This window comes from Quercus robur, chromosome 9 (genome assembly GCF_932294415.1).
Source record: "Quercus robur chromosome 9, dhQueRobu3.1, whole genome shotgun sequence".
Taxonomy (NCBI): Eukaryota; Viridiplantae; Streptophyta; class Magnoliopsida; order Fagales; family Fagaceae; genus Quercus; species Quercus robur.
In genome coordinates this window covers 13117883-13132151 of record NC_065542.1, presented here as the reverse complement: position 1 = coordinate 13132151, position 14269 = coordinate 13117883, and the positions used below count along the sequence as shown (strand labels likewise).

At 33.1% G+C, this 14269-nt stretch overlaps 1 protein-coding gene across 1 annotated transcript; it reads left to right on the top strand.

Annotated features, from left to right (window-relative positions):
- Nucleotides 1-11859: 11859 nt before the first annotated feature.
- Nucleotides 11860-13143, top strand: LOC126699483 (heavy metal-associated isoprenylated plant protein 39-like). Its single transcript, XM_050397323.1, has 3 exons — nt 11860-12012; nt 12239-12317; nt 12597-13143. Exons 1-3 carry the CDS (start codon nt 12007-12009, stop codon nt 12890-12892), a joined length of 381 nt encoding a protein of 126 aa, XP_050253280.1. The 5' UTR covers nt 11860-12006; the 3' UTR covers nt 12893-13143.
- The last annotated feature ends 1126 nt before the right edge of the window (nt 13144-14269 follow it).

Below are 14269 nucleotides of genomic sequence, written 5' to 3'. Positions count from 1 at the left end.
AATATCCAACTGCCACGTCCCGTATAAAGAGGGAGCTGCGAAAGAATAAGGGAATACAACACGCAAAAAAGAGGCGGCTAGAAGCAGCAGAAAAAGAGCCGGGATCCCAAGTAAATAGGAAGGGAACCCAGTAAAAGTTAAAAAGAGGGGATACCACAAAAAACCTAAGGAAACCTAAATCACTCACGCGTGGGCTTCAGGCAACCCACGAGCTCGGGGGGCTAAATGTTGAGGCCTAAAAAAATCACAATAAAATAAGCCCAAGAAAAGATAAGCTAAGCCCAAGAAAGAGTGAGTTAAGCCCAGAAGAAAAAAAGACCAAGTCCAAAGGGATTATACAAAAGGCCCTAAGGATCCCGAAGCCCAGAAAAGGAAAAGCAACCAAAAAAGAAAAAGAGAGAACATCACAGCAAAGTATAAGGCGCAAGGATCCTCGGGCACCATCAATGAGCGAGAAAAAAAGGAAAGAAACACAATAGAAAGAAGAGATTCTCTAGAAAATTATCAGAAAGTTTAGGCAGAAAGAAAAATACCAAGGGAAAACAAATACTGCTTCCCGATATCCTATAAAAGCAACTATGGCACATACTCGGATCCAACAAGAATCAAACTTCGCAAGTTTTGAAGGCTGAAATAGCCATTCAAGGCTGCAATTTTTGAGCTTGATTGGACCTTGTATCACGTCCTAGTACGCTTGCTGTGATCGAATAGATAATGCTTTAATTAAATATTGTTCCCAGGATCCCCACAACACTTCTCTTTTATTGTCTTGCTAATCCTGCTTAATCTTTCCTTCTGAACTTGCGTTGTTAATTTTCTGGCATTCCTCGATATCCTTGTTTGTCATTTTTGTGTGTTGTCAGGAGTATCCTCTGCATTCACTTGATTCTTAAACAGCCATTTAGCTGCGGTGAGTCAAGGCCCAGTCCACCAAATCCTTTTCTTTTCATTCAGGTCCGGGATCCTTGGGCCTGAGTATCCCGAGAAAAAGCACTCTCACAACAGTACATAGTTAATTTCTCACCATATACTTCTTGCATAATTTTACAACTCCATGGACCATCATAGACCAAAGTTCATAATATGAAAAATCTCATTTGAGAGAGAGAGAGAGAGCTGGTGGAGAACAAAAATTACCAGATGGGTCTCTCTCTTTTCTCTTTTTATTATTATTTTCTTTTATTTTTTTGATTTCATTTGGTTTATGAGAAAAATTGTTTTTGTGTTTGGATTGTGTTCTGCATTTTTTAGCCGTTAAGATAAAGAAGAGAGAAAGTTCTCATGAGGAAGAAAGAGAAAGGGAAGAAAGAGGAAACCAAGAGAAAACAATAGAGAAGGAAAAGAGATTGGATGAGAGAGAAAGAATAGTTTTTTATACGGCTGGGTATGTTTTTTAAGATAAAATAATGATTTGGAATTGCTACAGAATTCTCTAGATCAATAAAACTATTGTAACAACTTAAAAAAAAATTGGAAAAGTTTTGCTTTTAAAAAATCTGTTGGAGTTGATTTTTTGAGTTTGCTCTCCAAAAAACAACTTTGATTAATCTATTGAAGATGCTCTAAACTACCTCAGTATTGCCTTATTTAGACACAAGGTGACTAGCAAATGAACATAAAGAAATAGACTCACCTAACCCCACTATCCGCTTAACCCTTTTGGCCCACGATTTTTACATTTTTCCCTTTATGCAATCATGTAAAATGAGCACTTCCCTTTATGCTTCAGCAATCCCCAATTCATGGCAGTTTCCTTCATATGAGTGTCTGGATTCACATTTTCTAAACACGTTTGCGTTTTTTGCACTTTTTTTTTTTTTTTTTTTTTTTTTTAGCGCGTGAACAGTAACATCACATGAATTCACTGTACAGGAGACAAAGGGCACTATTTATGCACTGTTCACGGGTCCCACAGCACTATTTAGGCATTTAAAAATTATTTTACTACAGTGTTTTCAGTTTTCAATTTCAGTAAAAAAAGTTATATCCAAACGGATCCAATATCTCGTAATTGTTGGAGACAAGGCAATCAAGAAGGACAAATATGTACAAAATGTAGTTATTTCTGTCAACTTCTCCCTTAAAGTTTTAATTAAGTGAACTTGTATAAAAAAAAAGGTATTTTCCCATTCTAAAATTAAACGAATATCAATCAAGAAAAAGAATCCCACTCTATTTTTATCTATCACAAGTCCCTTCATTCAGTTTCTCAAAAAAAAAAAAAGTCCCTTCATTCTTCGGCAAAAAAAAGTCTTTCATTCTTTTGGGCATTGACAGTTGACACGAGTTCAAAGTTTTGGTTTGTGAGTGCACACAACCAAAGCTTGCCATTAAATCTTGAGGAAGGTTGCAGGAGCCAGATTTTATCGACAAGTATCCTCTCATCTATCAAACTTATTTTACTGGTTCTGTTAATTAGTCTCATATTTTTCTAACCCTTATTTAATATTCTGGTGTTCGTGCGAAAAGCTAACATTACAGTGCATGTAATAAGAGATTAGAGTTTCAACTGAAAATTATTATTTCACAACATATAATCGAAAAGCTTCAAATTTTAGCTTCAGTTTGTTGAATAAAGTATCAGTTAATAAGGACCATACCCACGCATGGTTGTTGATCCCTAATGGCCACAACAGTCTCACTTTCTCTTTGAAGCTTTTCGATTCTCAAGCCTTTGAAATCTCCTAAATTGAGCGTGATTGGGGATCTTATGTTTCTCAAATTTTGGTGGTTTTCTTGAACCAGATTTATAAGCTGAAACATGTGAAATTTTGGATTTTTGGAGTAGAATTTGGAGGAATCATTGCTCTGTGCAATCTAGGTGTGATTGGGGATTCTATAATTCTTCTAAAACACCCTTTGATTAGTTTTTGCTAGCTTCACTTGCAATTCTAGGATGAAAATACGAGATATTCAATTTGGGTTTTGATATAAAATTCATAACCGTGATTTTCTTTCATTTTCTTATTAGCCATTCACGTTTATGCGTTTCATTTAAAAATTCATTTTTTAAAATGATTATTGAAATAATTTTTCAATAAATTTTAATCTAAACATATATATGACTTCGGTTCCAACTTCCAATGCACTTTGGCAATTTTTTTGTCCACATGCATGTCACATGAGTAGGAAGTTAGTTTATTAAACGGCGAGCTAACAAAAATAGCAATTTGACACATGTAAAATTTATGAATTAAATTGACTAAAATGAAAAATTGTAGAGTGCAAGTGCCATTACACCAAAATTTAAGGGGTATCAAAACATTTTTCTTAATTTTTTTGGCAATGAATACAAGCACATATTACAAAGTGATATTTGTTTATATAGTTTCAAAACAAACTTTAACATGACACTAATTACCTTGTAATTTTGTGATATTTTTCTACTTTTTTTTTTCTAATTGATGGATTTATTTTATAATTGGTTTAGATATATAATATTAACGTTTAGAGAAATGTTATGTCCATAATTTTTTCACAACAAATTTTAATGGTAGGTTATTACTTGTTGGTGGGTAAAAAAATAATTTCAATAGTAGATTCAAATTAAAACAAGCACATATAGTTTTTTTTTGGCAATGAATACAAGCACATATTATAAAGTGCGATTTGTTTATATAGTTTCAAAACAAACTTTAACATGACACTAATTACCTTGTAATTTTGTGATATGTTTCTACATTTTTTTTTCTAATTGATGGATTCATTTTATAATTGGTTCAGAAAAATGTTATGTCCACAATATTTTCATAATAAATTCTAGTGACAGGTTATTACTTGTTGGTGGGCAAAAAAATAATGTCAATGGTAGATTCGGATTAAAACAAGTAACAACTAGGGATAACAACTAGGGATGGCATTGGAGAGGGGCAAGGTTGAAGGTTGGGATCTTCTCCCTCGCCCGGCATGATTTTGTCTTACCCAATCCCTGTCCCACCATATATGATGGAAAAAACTTCCCTACCCCTTGGGCTCCGCAGGGCTCCACCTCGCCTTGTAAAATTCTACTTCATGTTAATTTGCCTTATAAATATTTCAATTTTTTAACAAAACTTATTTCATTAATATATATATACTTGAAATTACAACTAAATTTATCTCATCAAATCAAACTAATTTTTGGCAATAATATTTTCCAAGTGTTTAACAAGACAATATTACAACAAAAACAAAAATCTTAATATTCATGCATTTAAATAAGTTAGTATTGATTTATTTGTTGAAATAGTTGGAATTTAGGCTATAAAAATTTACAGTTATCATTCTTATCAATAATGGCGAGGTGGGAATGGGTCGGGGAAATGCAGAGTGGCCTAAAATGTCTAAATCCATCCTTCCCTAGCCTCGTAGTGGGGGCTAAAATCTCACCCCCACCACCTATGTGGGGTAGGAAAGACCTGGGTAGGTCGAAGCAGGGAAGGGTGGGCAAGGCAAGGCGGGGTAAAATTATCATCCCTAGTAACAACCTACCACTTAAAATTTGTTGTAAAAGTAATATGAAAAATGTTGTTAATGCAAAACTTATGGTAGGTTAACAATTCATAATTTTCAAAGAAACATACATACGTATCTAACCATTCATAATTTTCAAAGAAACATACATACTTCACTGCAAAAGGCACGATATGTTCGATGAAGATCAACACCAGACAACATGTTCACTGCTGGATTCATGAATGCTTCCCTTCATTGCGAAACTGCAGACAAAAACAGTAACGGAGTATTTAAGAAAAGAGGTCCAAATGTTGCGAGAAGATGCCCATTGGAGAGCCAAAAAGACAACCTTTGGCTTCGGCAAGTAGAAGGGTCTTAAGTCTTAACCCAAATCCTACTCCTATTTTTTATGTTCAACTGCCTCTTTGTCAATTTGTAGGGTACGTTGCAAATCCCTTTAAAATTACAGAATAAGGATCATGCTTGCCGGAATTGAGGGATTCCCCTCGACATCAGACAAAATAAGGCTCCAACTGTTCTATATTAGTCTCCAAACTGTTCTGTCTTATTGTTTTGAAGTTGTAATGTAGATGCAAATTAATTTATATTTTTTTTCTCCTTTTTATTTTTATTTTTGGCAAGTAATCATTACAAATTTACGATGTTCTAATAATTTGAAAATAATCAAGTTTAATTTATGCCTTTTTTTTTTGGGTAGGAAACCTCAGGTAACATGATTGGCTTCAATATAGTCTATTAAGAAAATTCAAAAATAATACTTTAATCAAAATTCCCAAAGTAGAGATGATCTATGATGATTTGGCACTTCTGCAACATTTTTTAGAAACATTTTTAAAGTTTTAATTGGGGTGAGTTTTTATTGGCCTAGTAGCTTGGGGCATACTTAAAAATGAGAAAAAAATAGTGTATATCTCACTTATTTTTTTTAATCAATTAATATAATAAAATTTGGGACTTTTTTTAATGGGAGGCCTTAAGCTTAGGTGTAAACCTTCCTTTCACATCAAAATCCAAAAGAGTAAACCAAGTTAACTTTTCTTTTAAATCCCAAATAGGTTGCCAAATCAAAAGAGGATTCTAATACAATCCATAAATTTGACAACTACTCAATTAGAGACACAAAGTTTTATGGTTTGCCATGGTAGGAAACTGCAATATATCGGCTATGGATGTTCATGGGTTGAGTTGGTTTAGGATTTGATATCACCAACAACTTAAACTGTCATTTTCACCTGGGAACTTTCCACCCACTATTGATCAATCAATCCATTGAAACAACTAACCTACCTCCAAATTTACAATTGAGCTTGGCTGGATATTATGTTGAGCTTGCTTAAGGTGGTGGCAAGTATGACAATCATAACCGAGTGACGCTTAAAGTGATGATTATTTTGTGAATGTTGGACTTATGATAGTGGTAGCTACAATTAATTGGTTAATGAGCGATGAATCTTTGATGGTGGTGGATAGAGTGGATCAATTGTGATGGTGGTTGGGATAACCTATTTGATAAATTTGAAAGTTAGGGATGAATTTAAGAACTTTTTTTTTTTTTTCTAATTCAATAGATATAATAAAATAGGAGAAATTTAAATCTTGAATATTTCTATTAGAAATTCAATAAGTACCTTTTGAACTACAAAGTTGTTAACAACATATTTAAAAACTTCTATGTATTAGGGAAATGTAGTAATATGTTAAAGTGCATTCAATAAATGTAACGTTCTTATCAAAAAATAAATAAATAAATAAATGTAACGTTGAGAAGGACTAATCTCAAAAGTGACCGGCCATTGATTCAAGCTTTAATTAATCTTTCGTCTTACTTCTCTCAAACTCAATACGCCAAACGGTGCTTGCCCAAATATTATTTACCTCCGTACCACTGGAGGACTACATAGTCCTATGACTTGTCCAGATGGCATTTTCTGGTCCGTTAGGTGTAAATAGGTCTGTACACTTTTGTCGTGTGGTTCCCAAATTTTTTATGTTCTAGACTTCTAGTTAACAACGCATGAGTGCAAGAACACCCTTCCCTTAATAAGACCTTATTATATGGCTATATACCTGTATCTTTGTTCTTTTTCATCATTCTTTTGTCCATCAAATAATTTTAATGCTGGCAAGGTTAAAGGATATAATTATTAGCTTGAGGCTACATGTTAAACTACTTTTACTTTTCTGCAAGGACAAAATAAAAAACTAGTTTACTTTCATGATTTCATCCATGAACTCTTAGAACATATAGAAGAATGTAATTTATTTTGTTTCTCAAAAAAAAAAAAAATTTATTTTGTTAACATGAGTATTTAGAACTCTTATAATACACTAAATTAATGTTTTAGGTGTGTATAATTTTCTATTCCACGTAATGCAGAATAATGTGTAATGGAGATATATAAAGTCTATCACTATCATAGGAAAAAAATGTTATATATTCCCATTAAATCTGTGAGATTCTGTCCCATGCGAGGGAAATTTTTAGACGTGGCAAAACGGGCGGGTCGGGTCAATCGGGTCGCGAGTCGGGTCGAGTTTATCCGTATTTTTCAAACAATTTTTTTTTTTTTTTTGAAATAGATGCAATCTGTCAATTGTTTATGAGTTTCTTATATGTGATTAGATTCTCACCATTGATATTGTTACCAATTACCACTAAACACTTGACTTGATATCCAAATTTGGAGCAACTTTTGTTCCAGTTTTCTAGAAACTAATCTTGGTATAATTTTCGATCTATTTAAAGTAGGAAGAGAAAATGAAAGTGGGAAGTAAAGAATGACAAACTATAATGGAGTACATAACATATTAAGTAAAGGAGAATAAGTAAATATTTTATAAAAATTGCACCTCAATCTCAATCTACTCAATGTTGGTAGACGTGGCAAAACGGGTCGGATCGGGTCACGGATCAAAAACGAGTCACGAGTCACGAGTCAAACGGGTCAATCGGATTACGGGTCAAACACGTCGGGTCAAACGGGTCTGACCCGTTTTGTCATGTCTAGAAATTTTACGTTTATCTGTTACACAAAATATAAAACCGTCCCACAACGTCAAATAGCACCTGACAAAGGAACAGAATATTATTAGGGAATATAGCCCAGTTGTAGATGTTAAACTACCTAGTCTTTCTCTTAAGAAATCAGTTGCCATGAATCACGATGTCAAAATACCATAGACCGAGCACGATAAAGAGTGGCGAAGATTACTGGGAATATTCTTCTTTTTTTTTTTTTTTTTGAGATAACTGATAGAAATATTTTATTAATTGTAATATCCTTTGTACAGAGAGTAAAAAGGAAATGGAAACACTTGACTCATGCTAACTTTTCCATATACCAGTGGAAGAACATGTACACCTCATAAAACCGTGGACCCCTTGTCCCCCCATCATATGTTTTCTTGAGTGGCTGTGAGTGTGTGATATGAAGTCAATAGAGCTATGGAGTCATCCAAAATCGTTTGAGGTTGTATCTGAAGCTTTTCAAACTGAGCTCCGTTCCTTGCGTTCCAAATTGCCCACGTTGTAGTAGCCCACTATTCAAGTTCCTTCATCTCTCTCTCTCTCTCTCTTTTTTTTTTTGAGGCAAGGAGGGTGGGTGGGGATAATTAAGCATTGTTTTTGAAAGGGGTGTGATTGGAGTCATATTGATTTGGTGTTAAAATCCAATTTAAGTCACTATTTGCTGAAGGATACAACGCGAACGCGTGTCTAAAAACTAAACACGTGCTCAGACTGCAACTCTTGCGGAAAGCAATTTGCCATATTCTAAAATAAATAAATACAAAGGACACCAAGTTGGCTTTGTACTCCTTGATAATTGCGGGATAGCGTGGGGTGCCTCCTGGGACCTAACAAATAGTGCCGTGACCACTTCAAATTAAGACCTGAGCTTATGCCTACTTCATAGTTTATAGTTTATACTTACTTTATACCCATCTAATAACCCATATATCTTTTTATATTTATTTTTGAGAATCGCCCATAGATTCTTTGTAGTGCGGTAAATATAAATCCTCCCAGCCGCATATGTGATAGGTAGAAGAGATGAGGTTTTCTTGTCATGTCATTTCGTGAGAAAGACTCTAGGATGTGTTTGGGGGTGTTTTTACGGTGACAATTTCTTTTACGGTAACAAATAGTGTTGTGTTTGTTTTATTATCATTCACTATTATAGGTTTGAATCCTAGGCTCTGCCATATTTCATATTTGTACAACACCATCATTTTTCTTGACCAATTATATTCAAAGAAAGAAGCTCGGTAGCTTCCGATGAAATTTACATTGGCCATGTGTGAAATGGGCGAAACTGTGATCAAATTCGCCGGCAAAATACTGTCAAAGGGACTTTCCTTGAAATTATCTCTTGCTTAATTGGGAAGAAGAGGGACTGGGGTAGAGAAGATTTTTTCCCAGAAAAATTGAATGAACTTCAATCTTATTAGTTACATGTTTCCGGGGAAAAAAATGGAAAAGCTTGATGAAAATTGAAAACATTTCCGTGATTGCTCGGACCATTCAGTTCACTAACTTATTATGATAGATTCTTATGCACTTAGTAGTAATCACCTAAGGATGGAGACAACTTGTCATGTAGGCTACTTCTCGAAGACTCCGTTGTCTCTAATCTCTATCTCCCTTCCCACCCTTTCTTCGAAAAAACAAAGTATCTTTTTCAATGTTTGTTTGACATAGCTAAAATTTATATTTTGAGAGAGAGAGAGAGAGTATAAGCTCAATTAATTGCTTTTTATTTTAAGATAAAATTTCTATTTATGATATTTGTTCTTCTTTATCATCAATTTAAAACATTAAGTAATTGTTAGTGTATGCCGAGTTTGAATCTCATATTTTTATTCAATGACAATAAATTTTATCTATTGAATTGAATAGAACCCACAATCCAACTTATAATTTAAGCTAAACATGTTAGTACACACCAATTTTTGGATAAAGATATTAATGGGGGAGAATGAACTGTGGGTATTTTTTTTTATTTTCATTTTTTTATAAAGAAAAAATATGACCATATTTGGTGACAATAACACACTGTATTGGACAGGGCAAATCTCCAAATAATCTAAGCTAGAGGGACTAGTCCTTACTCCTTACAAAGGTGGGATCAAAAGAAAAAATAAGAGAGATCTATTATAGTATTATTACCACATTCATCCCATGTGCAGACACCCTTTATAAAATTTATATCTTTTTGGATCAATCCCACTATAAAATCAAGAGGCCAATGTTCCAATCAAGTAAAAAAAAACAGTGGGAATATGCATAGTTGCATTATGACAAAATACCAGCCAAATTTAAAAGTTCTACATTTCTTCCCGTTGACTGGACTTTCAGCTTTACACGCGGTATAAGGACGAAGATTCGATAGACACAGGTAGGGAGAGAAATCTTCGTGTTGTCCCACCTGACATAATTGCGAGATTGGTTACTTCCTCGAAGGTGGAATGTGAACGCGCAAACTTTTTAGCTTTGAAAAGCTAAAGCGAAAAAGTTTTAACGGTGTCTTTTATTTGGAAGTTGAAAACCACCAACAATTGGGAAATTTGTGTAATCTATATCGAAATTTACAATGCCCCACCATATGATCCAAATTAGTATTAAGATCAGTGAATAAATTAATTTCGAATCAGAATGTCTGAGTGCATGATTTTATAGATTGTGATAAATATTACAAATACTCTTATAGTTTGGAGTAAAAAGTGATTTTTTTATAATAAAAAATTCACATTGGTTTTTTTTTTTTTTTTTTTTTTTGAGAATCGAAAAGGGTGGCTCACATGTGTTATCACAACCGACCACACCCCACAGATACATCGCCTGTGGGTACCACCAGCACATAATGGTGTCCGCGACTTGGACTCCACCCTTGTGCTTTGTTTTTTTTTTAGAAACCAAAGTCCAAACCCCACACCTGTGGGGTATGAGGACTCGAACCCGTACCTAGCACAACCATCAAGAAGGGGGCAACCACTACGCCACACTAGCTGGTGGTAATTTCATATTGGTTTAAATGGTAGAAACTAATCTAAAATTGAAGTATTTATTGTACTATAAACTAGAGTATATGTCATAAATGCTAAGATTTTTTTTTTTTTTTTTTAATCTTAGTGTCATATACGGCTTATTTAGGAGAACTATGATTCAGATCTCCCACCTATTTTTTTAATTATAGAATCATAAAAAATGGGGTAAATGTCCTAAATAAAAGTGTAGAATGTAATAATAAGGTAAAATATGTAATTAATACCACGCTTGAAGAGGAGCAATGAAAAATTATACCATGTATACTTTTTCAAGGGAAATGAAGGCAATGAGAAGCATTTTTAAGGGATATTCATATAGGAAAAAAGTTTACCATCAATTTGCTAGGATGAAAATTCCTGTATCTCATTACGTGGTGATTAATAAGACTATTCAAATGTATTTTTAGTCCTATGACTTATTTATGAGTCATGTAACTTGTTTAAATTATACATATAAATGGTTTTATGAGTCACACTTGTAATAGATTATAGGAGATTCCACCAGTCCAATTTGGAGAAAAACTTTGTTCTTTCATATATCCTTGTGTGTGCTTTTTTTGGGTCCAATCATGCGTATTGCATGGTTGTTTAGCATGAAGAAATTGAGTAAATACAAAAGATCCTTCTTTCTATTCTATTCCCTTAAATGCATTCTCTCTCTAAAAAAAAAAAAAACATTCCTATTTCCTACCCAAAAATTGAAAAAAAAAAGTTCATTTCTCTAATAAATTGATATAAAATATTGATTTTATCCCTTAAAAAATGAATTAAAAGTTATTAGTATACTGTATTTTATTATATACTTTTATAGTCTGTATAAGGTGAGTTTGGCATCAGCTTATAAGCTTAGGTTCTAGTTTTTGCTTTTATGTACAGCTTTTTAAAATTTCATTTTTTTCTAGTATTTTTTTTCACTTTTTTCAAATTTTTTCAAGGTAAAAGTATATTTTAGCACATTTTCAGAAAAAAAAAAATTCAACAAAAAGTTAAATAAACTGTTTCCAAATGTACATACATTTCTCATTTCCTTTAAACTTTTGCCAAGATTTTTATAATTTAACTAGTAACTTACTCTTGTTTTTTTAAATTTATGTATATGAGGGTTTAAATATTCCCTAACCATTTAATTATCCAAATTTAAATCCAAACAAAAAATATATATAAAAATAAAAATCTTTTTAAACTTCTGAATTCTGATATAAGTATTAAACAAGAGTCTTGAAAAAAAAAAAAAAAAAAAAAAAGCTTAAAAAATGTTTTCCTTTTAGACTGCTGTAGCTTGCACATGAATTTCATGACCATGTCTTGACTTCGTTGACTCACGGTCAGCAGCCTATGTCTTTCCTCCTAATCTAAATTTTAGTATAAATAGGTCCAAGCAAGCGCTCCTAACTCAAGTGCAAAAAACTTCTCTCTTCTTATCCTGTAATATTCTTCTTTCAATTAGAGCTTTGTCTTGCAATCCTTTTCTGACGGACCTTTGCATCTCCTAAACTTTTAGCCAAAATGAAGGTCAGAAAAATTCAGAATCTCACTTTGCTCCAAACTTTCTCTTTCTTTTCACTCACAAGCATATAAACCACTCTCGATTACTCTATTGGGTTTCCTATAATTTTGATTTCTTTGTCTTTTTTTAGAGATTCGAAGTCTAATCTTTTGATGGGTCTGGTCTTAATTTTCGTTTTAATTAAGGTTTTGACATAAATTTTAATAGATTCTTATCATGTTTTTGTGACAGAAAGTGATTGTGAAATTGGGATTAGAGGAAAATCACAAATCAAAGCAGAAGGCTATGAAGGCAGTCTCTGGTCTTTCAGGTACTGAAATTTACCTTCTTGTAACTCTACTATAAGTGTAACCACTTGTTTGGCAAACAAGTTGAGAAAGTGGATAAATAGAAAAGAGACTTTTTATCTTTTATGAAAAATAGAAGTTCAAATTTCATTTGTTTCCTACTTTACCCTATCAATTCAAAGAGACTCTTTTTTTTTCTTTTTCTTTTTTTTTTTTTTAAAAAAAATTTAAGAAAGAAAACCCAGATCTTAAACCATGAAAAGCTGACAAATTTGAGTGTTTTTTGTCTTGTAATTTGATAGGGGTTGATTCAATCTCCATGGACATGAAGGACAAGAAGTTGACCGTGACCGGTGATATAGATCCAGTTGATGTAGTGAACAAGTTGAGGAAGCTTTGCAGCACAGAGATAGTCTCTGTTGGACCAGCAAAAGAAGAGAAGAAGAAAGAAGAGCCTAAGAAAGAAGAGCCAAAGAAGGATGACAAAAAGAAAGATGCTAAGGAGGAACCAATTGTCTATCCTATTCTCTATAGTCCTTACATGCCGTACTATGTTAGAAGCGTAGAGGAGGATCCAAATGCTTGTGTGATTTGCTAGATCTTAGAAGAGTTGGATTGAATCATAAGTAATCAAAAGAAGAAGAAAAAATAAGAAATAATTGTCGGTAACGATGAATTATATCTTTTTTTACTGCACGGTTGGAAGAGAGGTCCTTATGTACAGTAGCTGAAGGTGGTTGAGTTTATCTTTTCATGTTTTGTGGGTGTTGTTTTGGAAATTGGAATGCTATATATTTCTATTTTAGCGGCTTTGATTTGACATCGATCAATGGAAAATGTTTTCAATGCTGTTACAGACTTATAGCTAATTTTCTGTTTGGGAGATGAAACAAGAAATTGGTGATCCATGGAAAAAGCATTTTCCTTTTGATGAATGAATGTGCTCTCAACTCAAGTCTCAATTGAAGTTGATATTCCAATAATTAATTCAATCAAGAGTTGAACACTGAAGAAATCAGTTTTGCATAATGCTCCATTAACATTGTGTACGCATGCATGTTTGCTTGCTGAAGATTATGATACTTGTTGTAAACTTTAATGCTTGTCAATTTTTTCCATATGGCTTCAAAGTTGTTCTACGTGCTGTCGGAATTTTCAAACAAGGATTCACATTTGAATGGATGGAAGCTAGGCCATAATTACCCAAATTATGGCATTAAAATTTGGACAATCTTATGCAGAACATGACCTAATTAATTTCGGTCATACTTTGAAAATGGTCATAAATGCATGTTTCAATACATAGGGAAACTAGGATTAATTGCACTAGTTCTTTTCACTAACTCTCTACATAATGGTGTGGATTGAGAGACCATGTCAAGTTTGGCCAGCCTACAAGGGCGTTACTACATTTTTTATGTACAGTTTTTTAACTTTATTTACTTTTTATTATTATTACTATTGTGTTCATCTTTAATCTTGAAATTTAGTTTCGACCATTGGGCAAAATAAATTAGAATTGTATTAGGGATACAACAAATTGTTATAACATTTTCACAATAGTTGAGATGTTAGTTTTTTATAAGTTAAAATAAAATAATAAAAATATTAAACTTAGATTCAACATAATTAAAAATAAAAATATTATGAAAATACTGTGAGATTTTGCTACGTCATCATTTTTTTTAAATACACTGTATGCATCACTTCTTTCTTTAATGCTAATATGAAATTTGGAACATAGTGAACAGATAAAATATGATTTGGGTATAGAAAATCACAATGGTCTCTTTCTCAACGAATTTGAAAGTTCTTTTAAGAAAGTGACTTCAACATTGGCTGCGTGGCAACGTGGCTTGAATGGGTTGGATAGATGGGCGTATGGATTACCACGTAGGCATGTACCAGATTCGATCTAGTATAACACTATAAACCTTATCAACAATTCTTAGGACACATCGCAACTCGCCAGGCA

Bases quoted from the DNA above. Each gene is read 5' to 3' on its own strand.
- LOC126699483 (XM_050397323.1), top strand. The intron at 12,318-12,596 runs GTACTGAAATTT...GTAATTTGATAG, and splicing joins GGCAGTCTCTGGTCTTTCAG to GGGTTGATTCAATCTCCATG.